The 16,229-nt window shown below is 39.2% G+C and overlaps 1 protein-coding gene across 1 annotated transcript in view; it reads left to right on the top strand.

Annotated features, from left to right (window-relative positions):
• TRPC3 (transient receptor potential cation channel subfamily C member 3) overlaps positions 1–16,229 on the top strand; it is a 58,468-nt gene that overhangs the window by 5,590 nt on the left and 36,649 nt on the right. Inside the window, exon 2 of the mRNA XM_049630051.1 lies at positions 12,570–13,341. Within this exon, the coding sequence (XP_049486008.1) occupies positions 12,570–13,341 (772 nt within the window). The remainder of the gene's footprint in view (positions 1–12,569; positions 13,342–16,229) is intronic.

Genomic DNA, 16,229 nt, shown 5'->3' with positions numbered 1-16,229 from the left:
GGAAGGGATCCCCTGTTCTTAGTGCCTGCCCTCCCTTGGGCCTGGTATCCCCACATTTAGAGCTCTCTATTTCTATTTCTGGAGATTTCACATCCTATCTTTATTACAGGGGTGAGGGTTGTCACTTGATCATATCTGTAAGGGGGTAGAAATCTGGGGAAAGTTTCTACCTACTCTGTATATAGACTTTCAGCCAAATCCCCCCATTTTGGGCTCCTGCCTCATCTCTACTTGCTGGGATTTCTTTTGCCTTCCATTTCTGGGCTTTTCTGGCATCAAGCAGAGTGGATTAGCTTGCTTCTTGTTATAGGCACTCTGGTTGGACCTTCCTTATCTCCACTAAATCATTTCCTTTTCTTCCAACTCATCTTCTTTCCAACTTCATGCATTGTGTAGTTGGAGATGCTACAAGTGACTTCCAGTTTCATGGAAGATGAAATTTGTGTTACTTTTCTTTGTTTTCCTTGATATTTAAGGGGGTAATTTTGGAGAGGAGAAAGGGGAAGAGAGGCCTTTGTTCCATCATCTTGAAACCAAATACCCCTATAATTGTGTTTCATGTGTTTGTTTAAGCCCCAATGAAAACTGTGTTATTAACAGGCCAAGAGTGCAGAATGAAGAATATTCTTAATCATGTCTGATCTTATTGGGCAGATGGCATAGTTGGTAACCTATACAGTGTGATGTGAAGGTCATCTGAACTCCCCCACCTAAAGTCATCTTACCACACTTCCTGAATTTAACTAATATAGAATATTTTGAAAAAAAAAATAGAACTTTTGAGTTGCAAAGGATTTTATCTAACCCAGTCTTTTCTTTTACAAATTGAGAAACTGAAGCTGAAGTGTGACCTCTAATTCATAGCAGCCCCAGGTCATTTGAAATCTCTAGGCTCTTAGCACTGTGCTGTTCACACCTTGGCCTCCTTTGGGTTCAGCTTTTCTCTCTTCCCCAGAGAAATTTAAAAATGCATTTACTCCTGGGAGGAATGACACAGGACACTACTAATTAGTATTAATTCATTTATGAGATCCAATTAGTTCATCATTTCAATTTGACTGCTGATGGCCGATCAACTTGAGAAAGTTCGTAAGCTAAGTAGGAGGAAACAAAAAGGAGGAAACAAAAAGGAGGAAACAAAAAGGAGGAAAGAATATCTCAAGATGTAATTGACCTCCTGCCAAATATCATTTATGGTTTTCTCTTTCTTATTATCAAAGTGGTGAGAGGATCCTAGACTAGGACTGGAGCATGATTTTATGGTGGAGTTAAAATTTTAGGGATTTTTTTTTTTTTAATTTTTTTTTCAACGTTTTTTATTTATTTTTGGGACAGAGAGAGACAGAGCATGAACGGGGGAGGGGCAGAGAGAGAGGGAGACACAGAATCGGAAACAGGCTCCAGGCTCCGAGCCGTCAGCCCAGAGCCTGACGCGGGGCTCGAACTCACGGACCGCGAGATCGTGACCTGGCTGAAGTCGGACGCTTAACCGACTGCGCCACCCAGGCGCCCCTTTTAGGGATTTTTTATTACTGCCCTAGGATAACAAATGTCTGTCTGTTCTCCCCCCCCCCCCCCCCCCCAGTATTCTTAACCTTTGAGCTTTGCCTTTGCCTACAATCCCATAAATCCTTACCACATTTGACAGTAGGAAATAAAACACCACAAGAAATATAACGGGAGGAAGAAACCTGTTTTTATTGGGCTACTAGGCTCTTGGTAGGAAGGAATACTTTGAATTTCTTGCCTCAGGATTGAGATTGCCTCCTGGGGGGGGGGGGTGGCATGCTCGGGTAATGGTGAATGGCTGCTTAGCAGTCTTCTGAGGCAGAAGGCTCTTTTCTTGACCAACAGTCTTCCTTATCAACACTACGCAGTAGAAGTCTGGCAGGGGAAACGGATTAGTGGTCTGTGCAGGGTGAGCATGTAGGAGTCTGGCCCCAGATAGAAGATCTGGAGTTGTGAACCATGGGTGGACAACCTCACACTTGTGCATATGGGGCTCAGCAGTGACTTTATGAGAATATTTAGGATTATGATAGTGTTTTGTCTTTAATTTAGCATCGAGGTCAGGGATGTTTGTCTAATGTTACCTAGTCATAAAAAAATCCCCTATTAAAAAATAAAACTTTCCCTCTTTGCACTATTTAAATAATAGGTGACAGTATGAATTTGGTCTTAGACCTTTTTAAAAAATGAGGTTTAAGTGTCCACAAGTATATGACCCATTAAGGAAAGGGCATGGCAATGCTAATATTCTATACCAGTTTTGCATTTCTGATTGTGTTTTGTCAAATAGTACTGATGCATATGGGTTCTCTGCTGAAAAGTAGGTTGAGGGTGATGAGGCAGGAGCAAGCATCCAAAAAACTCAGATTTTTGACTTAGGATATAGATGACAGTGATAGAAAACCAGATCCCTTGCTTCTAGTAATATTAAAGGTCTATATATATATAATATATATTATTTATGTTTATGTTATATATATATAAAGCTATATATAGAATAACAATAAATATAATATAATATAATATAATATAATATAATATAATACATCTAATAGCATCTAATATATTTAAATAGCCAAATATGAACTTCTCTTGGGTCAGTAGAAGTTTTTGATTTTATTATTGAGTTTGTTTTATCTCAATTCCTGTTCAATTATACATTGAATTCATTTGAATTCTAATTTTATTGTCATTTAATGTTCCTGAAATAATAAACATCAGTTTTAGAGAGTATTGTGAAAGAGTTTATTTTTATAGATAAGCTTCTTTATTAGAGGTTATCAATTCTAAGTTTTATCCTTGGTGTGCCCCCATATTATCCTTACAAACATAATTTTAGTATCAAAATCGAGAGATGTGGAGTTCATCAGATACTTTTTGTGGTATCACTAAGAATTAAATGTGATAAAGCAGAAATCTGCTTTGAAAGAATAATTGTTTACTTTAACTTCTGATTATTATTTTGTATTATTCATGACTTTTTTTGTAAGAAAATTATTCTAATTCTCCACCACTATTTCTGCACATTATCGTATGTGACCAAAGGTTTTCTTTAGCCTGGAGGAGAAGATTGTTTGTCCCCTGGGTATTCAGTCTTGGGGTTTAAGCACTCATGCATCTGTGCAGTCATGGCTCCGACAGATGGATACTCACCAGCCATGTACTAAAAGCCAGGCATTTATCTCTTTATAGATAAAGAAAGGCAGTCTCTCTCTTACAGATGTCACTGAAGAGCCAGGCACTGAAGAGCCAGGCATGAAAGCAGACAATCACAAAGCAAAGTGATAGTCAGTTTAACAGCTAACAGAGTTATACACAAAATATAGTTCCTGGAAGCAGAAGCATCTAAGTTCCAGAAGGCACATGCGTTTAGAAGTATTATCAAATCATGCAGGCAATGATTAGGGGTCTTCACCTCTGCCTGCACTGAACTTCTAGAGGAAGGAACACACTGTTAAATGGCCTTTTTGTTTTTCTGGTTTTAGCTGTTGAGGGGTCTGGCAAAGAGCTTTCATGAGAAGGATGACTGGGAAGGTGACAAAGAGAGGAGATTGGAGCTTCCCTCCTTAAATATACAACAGCTTCTTGTCTCTGACTTAGCGATTAGGGCATATACCCAAATTAGCATTGTCTAATAGATTTATTAAACTCATACCTAGAGTGTTCTGAATATAGCACAGGCCAACAGAAACTGTCAGGAAATTAATTACTGTGGAGACCCAGATATCTCTCCAGATTTGTAAGTGCTGGAATTGCTACCTATTAATTTTTGCCTGCAATGAGAATCCTTAGAAGTGAAAGCTGTGCTTTCCTGTTTCTTAAATGGAGCTCCTCATCTTGTTGGTTTGGTTGCTACTGTGATAATATGTTATTGAGCTGTTTGTGATGTCAGTAGATGTGGGCTCAGCAGTAGGCGGTGTGGGGCCTGGGACTGCCCGTAGCCCTGGACCCTGTCTACCAAACAGTTGAACAGATGGGGCTGCCTTCCTCTAGCCTTGAGTACTGGTGCCCTTGGGGGCTACTGAAGTTCAGAGTATCTCCCACTCCACTTCTTGCCCTCTACAAAGACGTATATTAAGAGATTTTCAAAACGTGTTTTTGGTGACACTATTGAGGCTGTTTGTGAGACGCCCTTTCCTCCTTGCTAGCACACTCTCTCATAAACCATGCTATGTAGATGTTGAGTGTCTCCGGAGGCAGGACATTGACTGACAGCTGCCTGCTTGCCAGGGGGACTATGGGGTTTGTCTACTTTTTGACTTTTCATCTCTGGCTTTCTTGTCCTTTGTCAGTGCCTGCTGCTTCCCGCCCTCATCATCACTTCCAATTATCACCACCCCCGACACTGTAACATGGTGGTTGCTCTCTAACACTTTTCCTCCCTCTCTGAGCTTTTCTCACTACTTATCTTCTGTGGCTCCTTCTGCTCTTCTTGGCCTTCACAGAATTACAGACTGGATCCTGGCTGGTTGGCACATTCACTTTCTTCAGTGTGGTGAACTGCTTAGTCAAAACAACTTGGGTGTTATTCTCATTGCTTTGGCTCACATTGATGGTGTTATTACTCTGCTTGCTTCCTTGCTAGATGGATTGAGTAGTTGACTGTTTCTTTATTTCAGTAAAGGATTTGACTTCTTTAATAATGTTCATTTGTTGATGAGTGCTAAAGAGATTGTGATTCAATCCGAAGAGCAATTTTTGAAGCTGTTCTTTATAGAACCCAAATGTTCCCAAACATAAGCTAAGCATACATTTTAATAACGTTATTTTGATTTGCAACCTTTATTCATCTTTTTCTTATTCCCTGGAGACAGCATGGTAGAGAATAAAAAGCCTGGGAGAGGACCTCTGAGCTCTCTTCTTCTAATTCTTTATCCTTTAGTGACCTTGAGGAAGTTACTCACCATTCTGTCTGAATCTCTTTGTCTATAGACTTTGTATCAATTGGGCAGAAATGTGAGTAGGCCTAAGGATAGAAACAAAAAGAACAGCCTTTTGTTTGTTTTAGAAGTGTAGGTGTAGCAGGGTCAAGAAACCAGAACAACTTGGATGAGCAGCTCCTATAATCTACCTGTAACAGGTCTTTCCCTTGAGTCTCCTACCTGCTGACCAGGAGAGGAAAAAAAAAATGAACCAATTGTCCAATGTGTGGTTTAAATTAGTTTTTTTAAATTTTGTTTTTGTTTTTGTTTTTGTTTTGCTTGCTAAACAGATACTTATTCTCATTCCACAAGTGAATTAAGCAATCAATAAATTAATTAAGTTAATTAAGCAATTAAGCAGTTATGTGAGTTAACAAGAGGGAAGACTTGCCCTAAATTATCACAGGGATTAAGTCAACTAACAGTGTCTCCTTGTGCCCTGAGTTTATTTCTAAGGGACATTTTCTTACTAATTCTTCCCCCCAATCTCTACAAGGGGGCATAGTCTCTTTATGGTTTATGTATACACTCCTAGTTGAGGGCATTCTGTAGAGATGCTGTGAAGCCAATGTCATTGATCCTAGTTTGATATTATAAAGTGATTTTTCTTTTTAATAAATAGCCTCTCACTTGGATAAAATAACTCAGAATCTCAAACAGCCACCCTCCTGCTTCCTCTGTAGCACCTGGGCACTGGGGAAGGGAGCTTATGTGTTCCCTTGAGGAAAGAAAGAGTTGTCTAATGCTTCTGGTCTCTGGGCGATGTTCATTGTCTGCTCGGGTGCTGCTTGTCAGTGAAAATAACTTGATCTTGGTAACTTGCCTTTGTTATAACCCAGATATGCTCCTTGGTGTATATGGTTTCAGTTCAGCTCCCATGAGCTACAGAGCTCTAAAAGAGCTTACAGCACTAGTGGTGTCCTAGTCTGGGAGCAGGCTCTCTGGTTCTCAGTGCGAGGTTGCACCACAGGGGAACTGAGGGTAGCTTGAGAAAGCCCACACCATTCCCTACTTAATCAGGCTGGGCTGTCCCAGATCTCCTGCCCTCAGTGGTTCTTCACTTTCTTGGATCCACATCTTAACTTTTCCTTCCCCTCTATTATTTCTTTCTTCTGTCAGGACAGGAAGTATCATAGCTTTGCTGTCAAAAGTGGGAGAGCTATCTTGTCTGCCTGATGAGAGCATTCTCTGATCAGGTTCCTTCAGAACTAATTAGAGAAATAAAGGAACAGAGAAAATCCTTCCTCAAGACAATTTCTCTTTTTCCTAAATTCTGCATGAAACTCCTCTCTTTTTCCTGCAAAAAGCTGAAAATTACCTTGATATTTCTCTTTGCACTCCTCTAAAATTTGTGCTCTTTACTTCTTCCCTAAACGTAGGCACCTAACTCTAACCACTCACACCCCTCCCCCTCCCCTGCTATCCCCGCAGTAAGGTCAACCAGGGCGAAGACACTGTTTTTGGAAAGACGAAAGAGAAAAGCACCTTGCTAATATTTCCAAAAATACCCTTGATGGTATAGAAATACCCTTGATAATATAGAAATAAGCACGATAATATGTTTATAGGACAGTGAAGAATGAATCTGAGGAGCAGGGAAAACAAGGTTGACTAGTCAGCATCCTTGAAAGTCAACTGGAGAATTCTATTTTGTTTGCTGTTCTTGTCTAAGAGAAGTGTGAGAGTAAAAGCAGAGTTTAAAAAGAGCAAGATGCTGGGATGGCTGTGGCGTACAAGGAAGAAAATCAAGAGCAGCATGTGGTACTGGAAAGAATCTGGAGTCAGACAGACCTCAAGTTGAAGCCCAGATCTGCATTTTTCTATGTATATTACCATGGGCAATTTTTCTAAATCTCAGTTTTCTTATCTATGAAAGGGAAATAATACCTGCTTCATAACATTGTTATGAGAATTAAATATGATGGCATACAAAAAACATATATATATATATATATATATATATATATATATATCAAGTACCCAGTAAAGTTTAGTAGTAGCCTTCCCTCATGCCATCTCTGTTGGAAAGCTGTTGTAATAATCCAAATATGATTGGTTAAAGATCTGGAAGATGGTGCTGGCAATGAGAATTGGAAGGGAGGGTCCAGTACATTATCTAGTGACCCACAGGGGGTAAGTACTCAATAAATATCAAAGGAAAAGCTTCAGAACTCTGAGAACATCAAGATGGTGAGTCACAGATGACCTTAAAATTGCTAAACCTGAATAACCAGCCTGAGATGCAAATGTTAGGAGGGCGTGCTGGTTAAGGGAGAGGGTGAGGTGGGACATTTTAGAGTGACCAGGGGATACATAATTATACATATGGGATATGAGGTCAAAGGAGAGGACAGAGCCTGGAAGGAGATTTGAAAACTCAGTGGAACAGATATTTATTGAGTACTTACTCCCTATGGGTCACTAGATAATGAGAAATAAAGCATGACCTGACCATCCAAGAATATATGCACATATGAGGGAGTATTAATACTTTATTTTTTAAAAAAGAATTAATATAACCATACAATAGCTTTAAAACACATGGTACATAGGATAATTCATTTTATATCCATGTGAGAAATCATTTAGGAGGAAGGGAAAGACTGTACCAAAAATCTGGGGTAGAATAGTGATGGTCACTGAGAACTTTTAAATCTAAACTAAATTACTAGATTTCCTGGGCGAAAGAAAGAAAGAAAGAAAGAAGAAAAAAAGGCAAGGGTTATATACAGTTTATATATTACTAGAGTAGAGGAAGCAAACTCATCTGGAGAGAGAGGCCTATTAATACACAATTCTAGGATGACTATAGTAAATGGATACAATAATGGACAACCTCTTTAACCTGTTAAATGTAGTTTTGAAGAAGGCCTAGTAGTAACCTTTTAAAAATATAAATCCTTGAAACAAGCAAGGGCATGACATTAAATGGTCACTGGTGAGGCATTTTACAGGCTTCTTATTTACTGTGATTCATGTGACTTGCTTCCTGGACATGAAATGTTACATGTTAGTAAAACATAGGGAACCTAAATGCATGTAAGGCCATTTGTCCCTCAGACTCCACTGCTCACATGTGTTGTTTCAGCTTTGCTTTTGGCAGGGCCAGTGTGACAGATGTTTAAAAGGCCTCATAGTCTGGGGTCGTTGATCCAGGATAATGTCATTGTTTTTATGTTTTTAGGTTCCCAACCTTTACTGTGCATAAGAATTGCAAAGAATGCTCATTTAAAATATATATTCCAGAGCCACGCCCCTGAAAGATTCTGATTTAGTTCATCTAAAATGAGGCCTAACAATCTGCATTTTAATAGGAGCTCCAAGTGATCCTGGGGTGGGTGGCCCTCACTTAGAGAAACACTGTTTGAAGTCAGATGAGTTGATGTCAAAGTTATGAAACCTGAGGAGTATTACTTGTATTTTTGCCTCTGAATGGAATGGAGCAAAGGGTTGCCTTTGGGTACACCAAAATATTTTTTAGAAAGAACTTTTTATTTGCTTAAGTGTTTGGAGAAGTAACAAGAACCCAAATTTCTTTCATAAAGGATGAAAAAAATTTTTTTTCCTTAAGATGTATTGTCACCGTCTTACTCAGCGTGGGCTATCAACAAAGTACTATAGACTGGGTGGCTTAAACAACAGAAGTGTTTTTTTTTTTTTTTTTTTTTCTCATGGTTCTGGAAGTTGGCAGTCCAAGATCATGGTGCCAGTATGGTCAGGTTCTAGTGAGAGTTCTCTCTTCCTGGCTTGAGGTGGGGAGAGAGTGAGGGAAGGAAAGAATGTGAGAGCTCTCTGTTTCTTCTTCTTCTTCTGCTTCTGCTTCTGCTTCTGCTTCTGCTTCTGCTTCTTCTTTAATGTTTATGAGAGAGAGAGAGAGAGGCAGAGAGAGAGAGAGGTACACAGAATCCGAAGCAGGCTCCAGGCTCCGAGCTGTCAGCACAGAGCCTGACATGGGGTCCAAACCCACAAACTGTGAGATCATGACCTGAACCAAAGTCAAAGCCTTAACCAAGTGAGTCATCCAGGCAACCCTCTCTGTTATTTCTTCCTACAAGGTCACTGATCCCATCATGAGGACTCTGCCCTCATAATCTCATCTAATCATAATTACCTTCCAAACCTCCCAAAGGCCTCATCCCCAAATGACATCACATTGGGGTTCGAGCTTAAACATATGGATTTATGTGAGGACACAATTCAGTCCATAGCAGTCAGATATTACCAGCCATCCCTATCAGCCTGAGCTTGCACAGGGACTTGTAAAGCATCTGGTTTAGGTCAGTGGCACTCCAATGCTTTTACAAGAAAGAAGGCCCTGCACAATGTACCCTTGCAGTGCTGAATGAGTCAGGCCATTGGGTGGGGATCCAAAGGTAAGAAATGTCTGGAAAAATGATTTTAGTGTTAGTATTACTAAAGTGAAGCATTCTCTTCCATTCACCCACATTTCTTCCTTATTTCTCATGCTAGAGGAGATGCCCTGTCAAAACTAGCTGTGATTGGAGCCATGTTTATGAATTGTGGATGAGTTGCATTCAGTGTGGCTCATACCATTCTATCATTCCAGATTAATGAAGCTTGTCTTAATACTGTAAGAAAAGTTAAAAAAAGAAAGAAAGAAAGATACTTGCTATGTGGATTTACCATGAAGTAGCATTAGATCAGCTCTTTTATTTTGAAATAGCCGTATAATTTGTTCTAATTCAGAAATATGACTTCACACTTAACTTAGTGTTAGAATGTTTTAAAGACAACATCAAAATGACTCATGTGACTTGTGGTGTATAGTACTAAAATCCCACGTTTCAGCTCAAATATACAATATGGAGATACTGGTTCCTAAAGAGGCAGAAATTCTAAGAAAAAAACTTTCAAGTACTAAGCAATGCAAAGAAAAATTCATTGAAGAATCATATTCTGGTATTTTCACATCAACTCTTTGGGGAGAAAAGGTGGGGTTTTTATAAGTGATTTTCTTTTTAGATAGCAATCACTAAATAAAGAGACCTTTCCATTAAGAGGTAGCACTTTAATAATGAGTTTATTTCCCCAACAATAACCTGAGTAGAGATTGGAATTCTTCAGACATATATACTCTGCATATATATTCTGTATTATAGAAAATGTCAATATATTGTCATTGGTAAGCACAGAATTCATCTTTTATACCGTATGGAGATTCTAGACATTTGAAGAGTTCCAGTTTGTAGCTTCATAGTATAAATATTAACCCAATGAAGTCAGTACCATTAATAGTAATCAAACATACTCAACTACTACAATGACAGTTTTTACAAGATTTGTTTAAAACCCTTGTCATAGTTTGATCTTGAAACAAAGTTTTCTTCCATGCAGTTCAGTGAATGCTATTTCCCAGTTCTTGTCCACCTAAAAATCATCATCATACCAACACACACAGACACACACATATATACACACAACACCCCCACACCCAGCTTTGCACTTCCTTGTCTCCTACACACACACCACACACTCACAATCTCACTCTGCATGCTACCCTACACAACATACATCCATATCCCACTAATATGGCATTTATTTAGCTTCAGAAAGATTATAATGCAATGGTTGCCAATATGTACATTTACTTAAAAATTTTTGTCAACTAAGGGGTTAAAATAAACATCTAAAAATGAATTTTATTTTTTAGTAAAAATATTCAAACTGTGGTTAAAACTATTCAAAAAGTGCAGAAGGGTATAAGTGAAAAGCAAAAATCTCCCTTCCCCTATGGCTCCTCAGTTCCACTGCTCAGAGCCCAGTATAACTATAGTTAAAAGCCTCTCGTATTGCTTTCTAGAAATTGCTACAAATACATATATATGTATGTACATACATATGTATACGTAAATGTGTAAATTTATAAAGGTGTATATATAAAAATGCTATATTTATTTAATTTTTAAAAGTTGATCACCTGACACTAGTTGTGCAGTTAGAATGGGGTGCCAGTCATAGCCCTCTTGCCCTTGGAGTTAACAAGCCTCTCCGGACCTCTTTGGATATGTCACCTGTGTAGTCCCAGGTTTGCCTGGCACATTCCTTTGGTCTCCATATGGGAAACATCTGCTGGTGCCTTCTGTGTTTCTCTCTTGGTTTGAGGCCGGCAGAAGTGAGAATTGAGTAGGGGCTGGTAGATGCCTCTGAGTTCTCCTGTTCCCTAAAGTCCACCCCCAGACTCCCAGGGAGAATAGAGTCTTCCCTAGTTTTCAACCCCTGACTCTGTGAATACTGTTTTATCAATGGTGGAAAGTATTTCTGGAATATATATTATAGAAAGAAATCCTTTTTTTCCCAAGCCATTCACTTTTAACTTGTCATTCTTATTTGCCTTAAAAGTGGATAATGTGGAAAGAGTTTTAACTGGTACTTTTGGTGCAACTCATACAGAAAACAAAAATTACAGATATTTTAAAGGAAGTCGATCATAAGAATTTCAGTCAGCAAGAATGTTAGAGCTGGGTAAAGATGTAAATTTGTACTTAGAATAATAGCCACTGAAACATTAAAAGTAATCACAATGTTAAAAATTATATTGTTTATTTAGCATAATTTTTCAGAGACTTGGAACTTCTAAAAAAGATTTTTGTTTATGTGCTCATGAGAAAACTCTGAAGCACTTTGTAAATTTCCATTTTACACCTGGGGTAAGGAAGTCTGAAGAAATGAATTTACCCAGCATCACAGAAATCACAATGTGAACTTCAGTCACTGTACACATCAATTAATGAGATCATTTTCATAGTGCAACTAAGTCTCAACAAATGTGGTTGGTATTTGGATTTTGTACACATTGTTCTGGATATACTATTAGTGCCCAGTTGCTTTATTCATAAAATAATAGTAGTGATTTTGAAACCATGAATCATACCATATCCTTTTAGTTCAAACAGGCAATTATATAGTATTGGTAATTAACGGCTCTTATTACAAAGTCACAGCCGTTTTCAACAAAATAAGTTTTAGATTGATGCTTTAATTTTATAATTGCTAAATCTTGCCTGTGTCATTGAAAAAAATGAATCTTGTTTTTTTTTTCGGGGGGGGGGGTGGGGACAGGATACCCTTAAGAGAAAAAGATAACAAAGATCCTGAAAGATCCTTGGCCTAAATACTAGGCTTTTATTCCCCTGTCAATTATTTTATTTAGTTAAAAATATGCAATGACTTGAGAGGATTCTTCTGGCCTAATTCTTGAAAAATTTACTTTCTTTAGCCTTAAAGTCTAGTGCTTTGGTGCCAAGAACCTGCTAGGCCTTCATTTTCAAGACTTTTAGGACCAATACGGTTATTTATACAAGGTCCAATGAGTTCCACCTGTACCAGGGTCTCAAGGAAGGCACAGATGTCTGGAAATTGTTTATATTATTATTTCTTCTGAATGCCATGTTCTACTGAACAGGAACCCTCGTTGTGATAGGCTGCCGACTCCTCTCTGGGTTCAAGCAGCCCATATTAGGTACAGGTGTAAATTTCAGGTGCGTTGCTTAGCAACTGACCCAGCTGCCCGCAGGTCACAGGTCTGCTGTAGGTGCTGTGTACTTGAGAAGGGCGAGGTATGAGGAGGAAGCACTATGCCCTAATAGTCTACAGTTGTTTTTCATTGCTGCTGATTAGGTCCATGGAGGGAAGCCCATCTCTGAGGCGCAAGACAGTGATGCGGGAGAAGGGCCGGCGCCAGGCCGTCCGGGGCCCCGCTTTCATGTTCAATGACCGGGGTACCAGCCTCACAGCCGAGGAAGAGCGCTTCCTCGACGCTGCCGAGTACGGCAACATCCCCGTGGTGCGCAAGATGCTAGAGGAGTCCAAGACGTTGAACGTCAACTGCGTGGACTACATGGGCCAGAACGCGCTGCAGCTGGCCGTGGGCAACGAGCACCTGGAGGTGACAGAGCTGCTGCTCAAGAAGGAAAACCTGGCGCGAATCGGCGACGCCCTGCTGCTTGCCATCAGCAAGGGCTACGTGCGCATAGTGGAAGCTATCCTCAACCACCCCGGCTTCGCAGCCAGCAAGCGCCTGACCCTGAGCCCCTGTGAGCAGGAGCTGCAGGACGACGACTTCTATGCTTACGACGAGGACGGCACACGCTTCTCTCCCGACATCACGCCCATCATCCTGGCGGCGCACTGCCAGAAGTACGAGGTGGTGCATATGCTACTGATGAAGGGTGCCAGGATCGAGCGGCCACACGACTATTTTTGCAAGTGTGGAGATTGCATGGAGAAGCAGAGGCACGACTCTTTCAGCCACTCACGCTCGAGGATCAATGCCTACAAGGGCCTGGCCAGCCCAGCGTACCTGTCCTTGTCTAGCGAGGACCCAGTGCTCACCGCCTTGGAGCTCAGCAATGAGTTGGCCAAGCTGGCCAACATAGAGAAGGAGTTCAAGGTAAGCTCTGTGCTCCACCCTGGCGACCCTGCATGCTCATCCACTTCCTGGCTGCTGCCAGATGGCTTCCATAGTCTGCTCTGGAATCAGTTTTGCCCAGTGGATTTAAAATCACAAGGGACTGGGATGTCATTCGGAAATGACCGATGATTTCCACCTCTAAACATGGTGCCGTGATAAATTTGCTTTGGGGATGGGTATATACTGGATCTAAGAGCTATACTTATGGTGCTGCTCTGTGTGGGTGAGCATTAAGTGGAACGCAAGACTTCTCCCCTTTGATTAGAGGAGGAATTTGGTGTGACTTTTTTCCTCCCCCATCCTTCCTCTTTTATAGTTAGTGGTATGGTGCCACATGACACTGAAGTGATATTGGTTTTGCATGTACTGTTTATTGGCCCAAACATCTGTATATGCCTTTAGGTAGAAAGTCAGAAGACTAATGTGGAATATGATTAAAATAATTTTATTAATATGACAAAAATGTCTCTCCTGAAATCCACAAATGTATATTCAGAGTGGTGAGCCATAGACCTCAGGTCAACCCAGAAATACAAGGATAGCAAAGTGTTTTGCATTAACAGATTTTTTTTTTTTTAATGAATGAGCCTTTTTTCTGAACATTGTTTCTAGTTAAGTGGTATTATTTTTTATAAAAAATTAATGATAGGATATTTTAATCTTTTATTCAATTACTACATCCTCCTATGGGTTTTGGACGGTTCTACCTATTAAATCTGGGGCACAAGGAGATTTCATGGTTCTGGTGAAAGTCAGCGTGTTTTTCAGCAGGTTCTTGTCTCCCGTTGTCCACCTAAGAAGATTATTGCAGACATCAATTCCTTAAATTATTTTCTGGATGCTGATTTAATCTTCTTTGTAGCGTGGTGTCAGATCACAGAAAGTGATTATTCTGTCTTTCAGATCTTATTACAGTTTTTCATACTTATGTGAGGTTTACACAAATGCAACTAGCAATATAATTCAAGTTAAGGGGTTGCAAGAAAATGGTTTAGGACAAAGAAATGAGCTATTAAGCCATGAAAGGACATGGAGGAAACTTAAATGCATATCATTAAGTGAAAGAAGCCAATCTGAAAAGGCTACATACTATATGATTCCAACTATATGACATTCTGGTAAAGGCAAAACTGTGGAGACAGTAACAAGATCAGTGTTGCTAGGGGTTAGTGGAGAGGAGGAATAAATAAGTGGAGTACAGAGGATTTTTAGGGCAGTGAAAATAATCTGTATGATACTGTGGTGATGGATACATGTCATTATACATTTATCCAAACTGATAGCATGTACAATTCCAAGACAGAACGCTAATATGAACTATGGACTTTGTATGATTATAATGTGTCCATGAAGATCTATCAATTATAAGACATGTACCACTTTGGTGAGAGATTGGATAATGTGGGAGGCTGTGCATGTTTGGGGCAGAGCACATATGGGAACTCTCTGTACCTTCCTCCTAATTTTATTGTGAACCTAAACCTGCTCTAAAACAAAAATGTTTTTTTAAAAAAAGATGTTAAAAAATGGTAGGAAAGTTTTGCATGTTTTTTTTGTTTGTATGTTTCCTTTTCCATACACACCGAATTACCTAATCATAAACCCTCATCTTGTCCTGGTGGATCTCTGACCTTAAGTATAATTTTGTTATTCCATTAAAAATTTTTCTGATATAAAAGCTACACATTTATTATACAAATTTTGGAAAATGTGGAAAAATTAAAAAATATCACCTTATATTTACTCTTTGAAGAGATTCATTATGTGATATTTGAAAAGATGAATTTCCTTGGAGTCAAAATGACTTATTCTTTTAGACAGAACTCAGAGAAAATGGTAAATTTCAAATTCTGTTTAGAGAAAATAGAAAAGCATCAAGGTTAAATAGTTGTAAATACCACTATTTTGACAAAGTAATAAAAAATGAAATTCTAAATTTATTAGCCACTATTTCAAATCTCATCAAAACCTTGTGGGGTTTTTTTGTTTTTGTTTTTTTGTTTTGTTTTTGTTTTTTGCATTTTGCTTGATATATATTGAAGATCTGTAAAAGAGATTCTACAAAAGGGAATTTTTTCTAATATTTTGCTTTAATAATTTCTAAAAGAGGCTAGTGTTTGCAATTCTGTGTAGAGAAGTCATCTTCGTGAAGTGATAGTTAAAAAATTTGTTGTTCATATTTTTTCCTGAAGCTGGCTAGGTCTGTATTGATGATACTTTGAATCTCCTTTACCCTGACTTAAAGAGTCACCTCTGATAACCTTTCAAATGTGGGAAAATGTTACAAGAGGCAAAAAGAGGAGAAAATACTACTGAGTTAAAGAGGGCATCCATGAAGCTACCAAGTGTCTAAGGATCTGCAAAGATCATCTCAATCTCACAGTTCCTTTTTCTGATCTATACAGAAAGTACTCGTGTAGCATAACCCTCTCTGACCCTGAATATAGATGGTTCCTCAGAAGTTACAGTTTCTAAGGACGACAAGTCTTCCTCCAGACTAAAGGTTGCTTTTCTTTCCTGTTCCTGCCTGTCCTTGTTATTCCTTTAGTACCTGCTTTCCTTTCATCTCTGTGCCCTCTCATCCCACGCTCCTGTCCATCAGTCAGGGCTTTAGACAGACAGAGAAAATAGTGCTTTCACGGTGCTGACCCAGAGACTCAGCTTGGAAAGGGCAGTGGAAGTGAAGCTCATTTCTGAGGCAAACAGATAACCTGATTTGCCCTATGTTCACTGTATTCTTTCCATAGAGAAAGAGTTCAAAATATGAGATCAAATACTAGCCTTGAAATGAAAAAATAATATGTTCCCTAGTGAAAAAGAGGTGATTTTTTTTTCCTTTTTAGACACCTGTATCTATTTTCTTATCA

This window comes from Panthera uncia, chromosome B1 (genome assembly GCF_023721935.1).
Source record: "Panthera uncia isolate 11264 chromosome B1, Puncia_PCG_1.0, whole genome shotgun sequence".
Classification (NCBI taxonomy): Eukaryota; Metazoa; Chordata; class Mammalia; order Carnivora; family Felidae; genus Panthera; species Panthera uncia.
The sequence above is the reverse complement of the archived record's forward strand: the minus strand, read 5'-3'. Positions and strand labels throughout refer to the sequence as shown.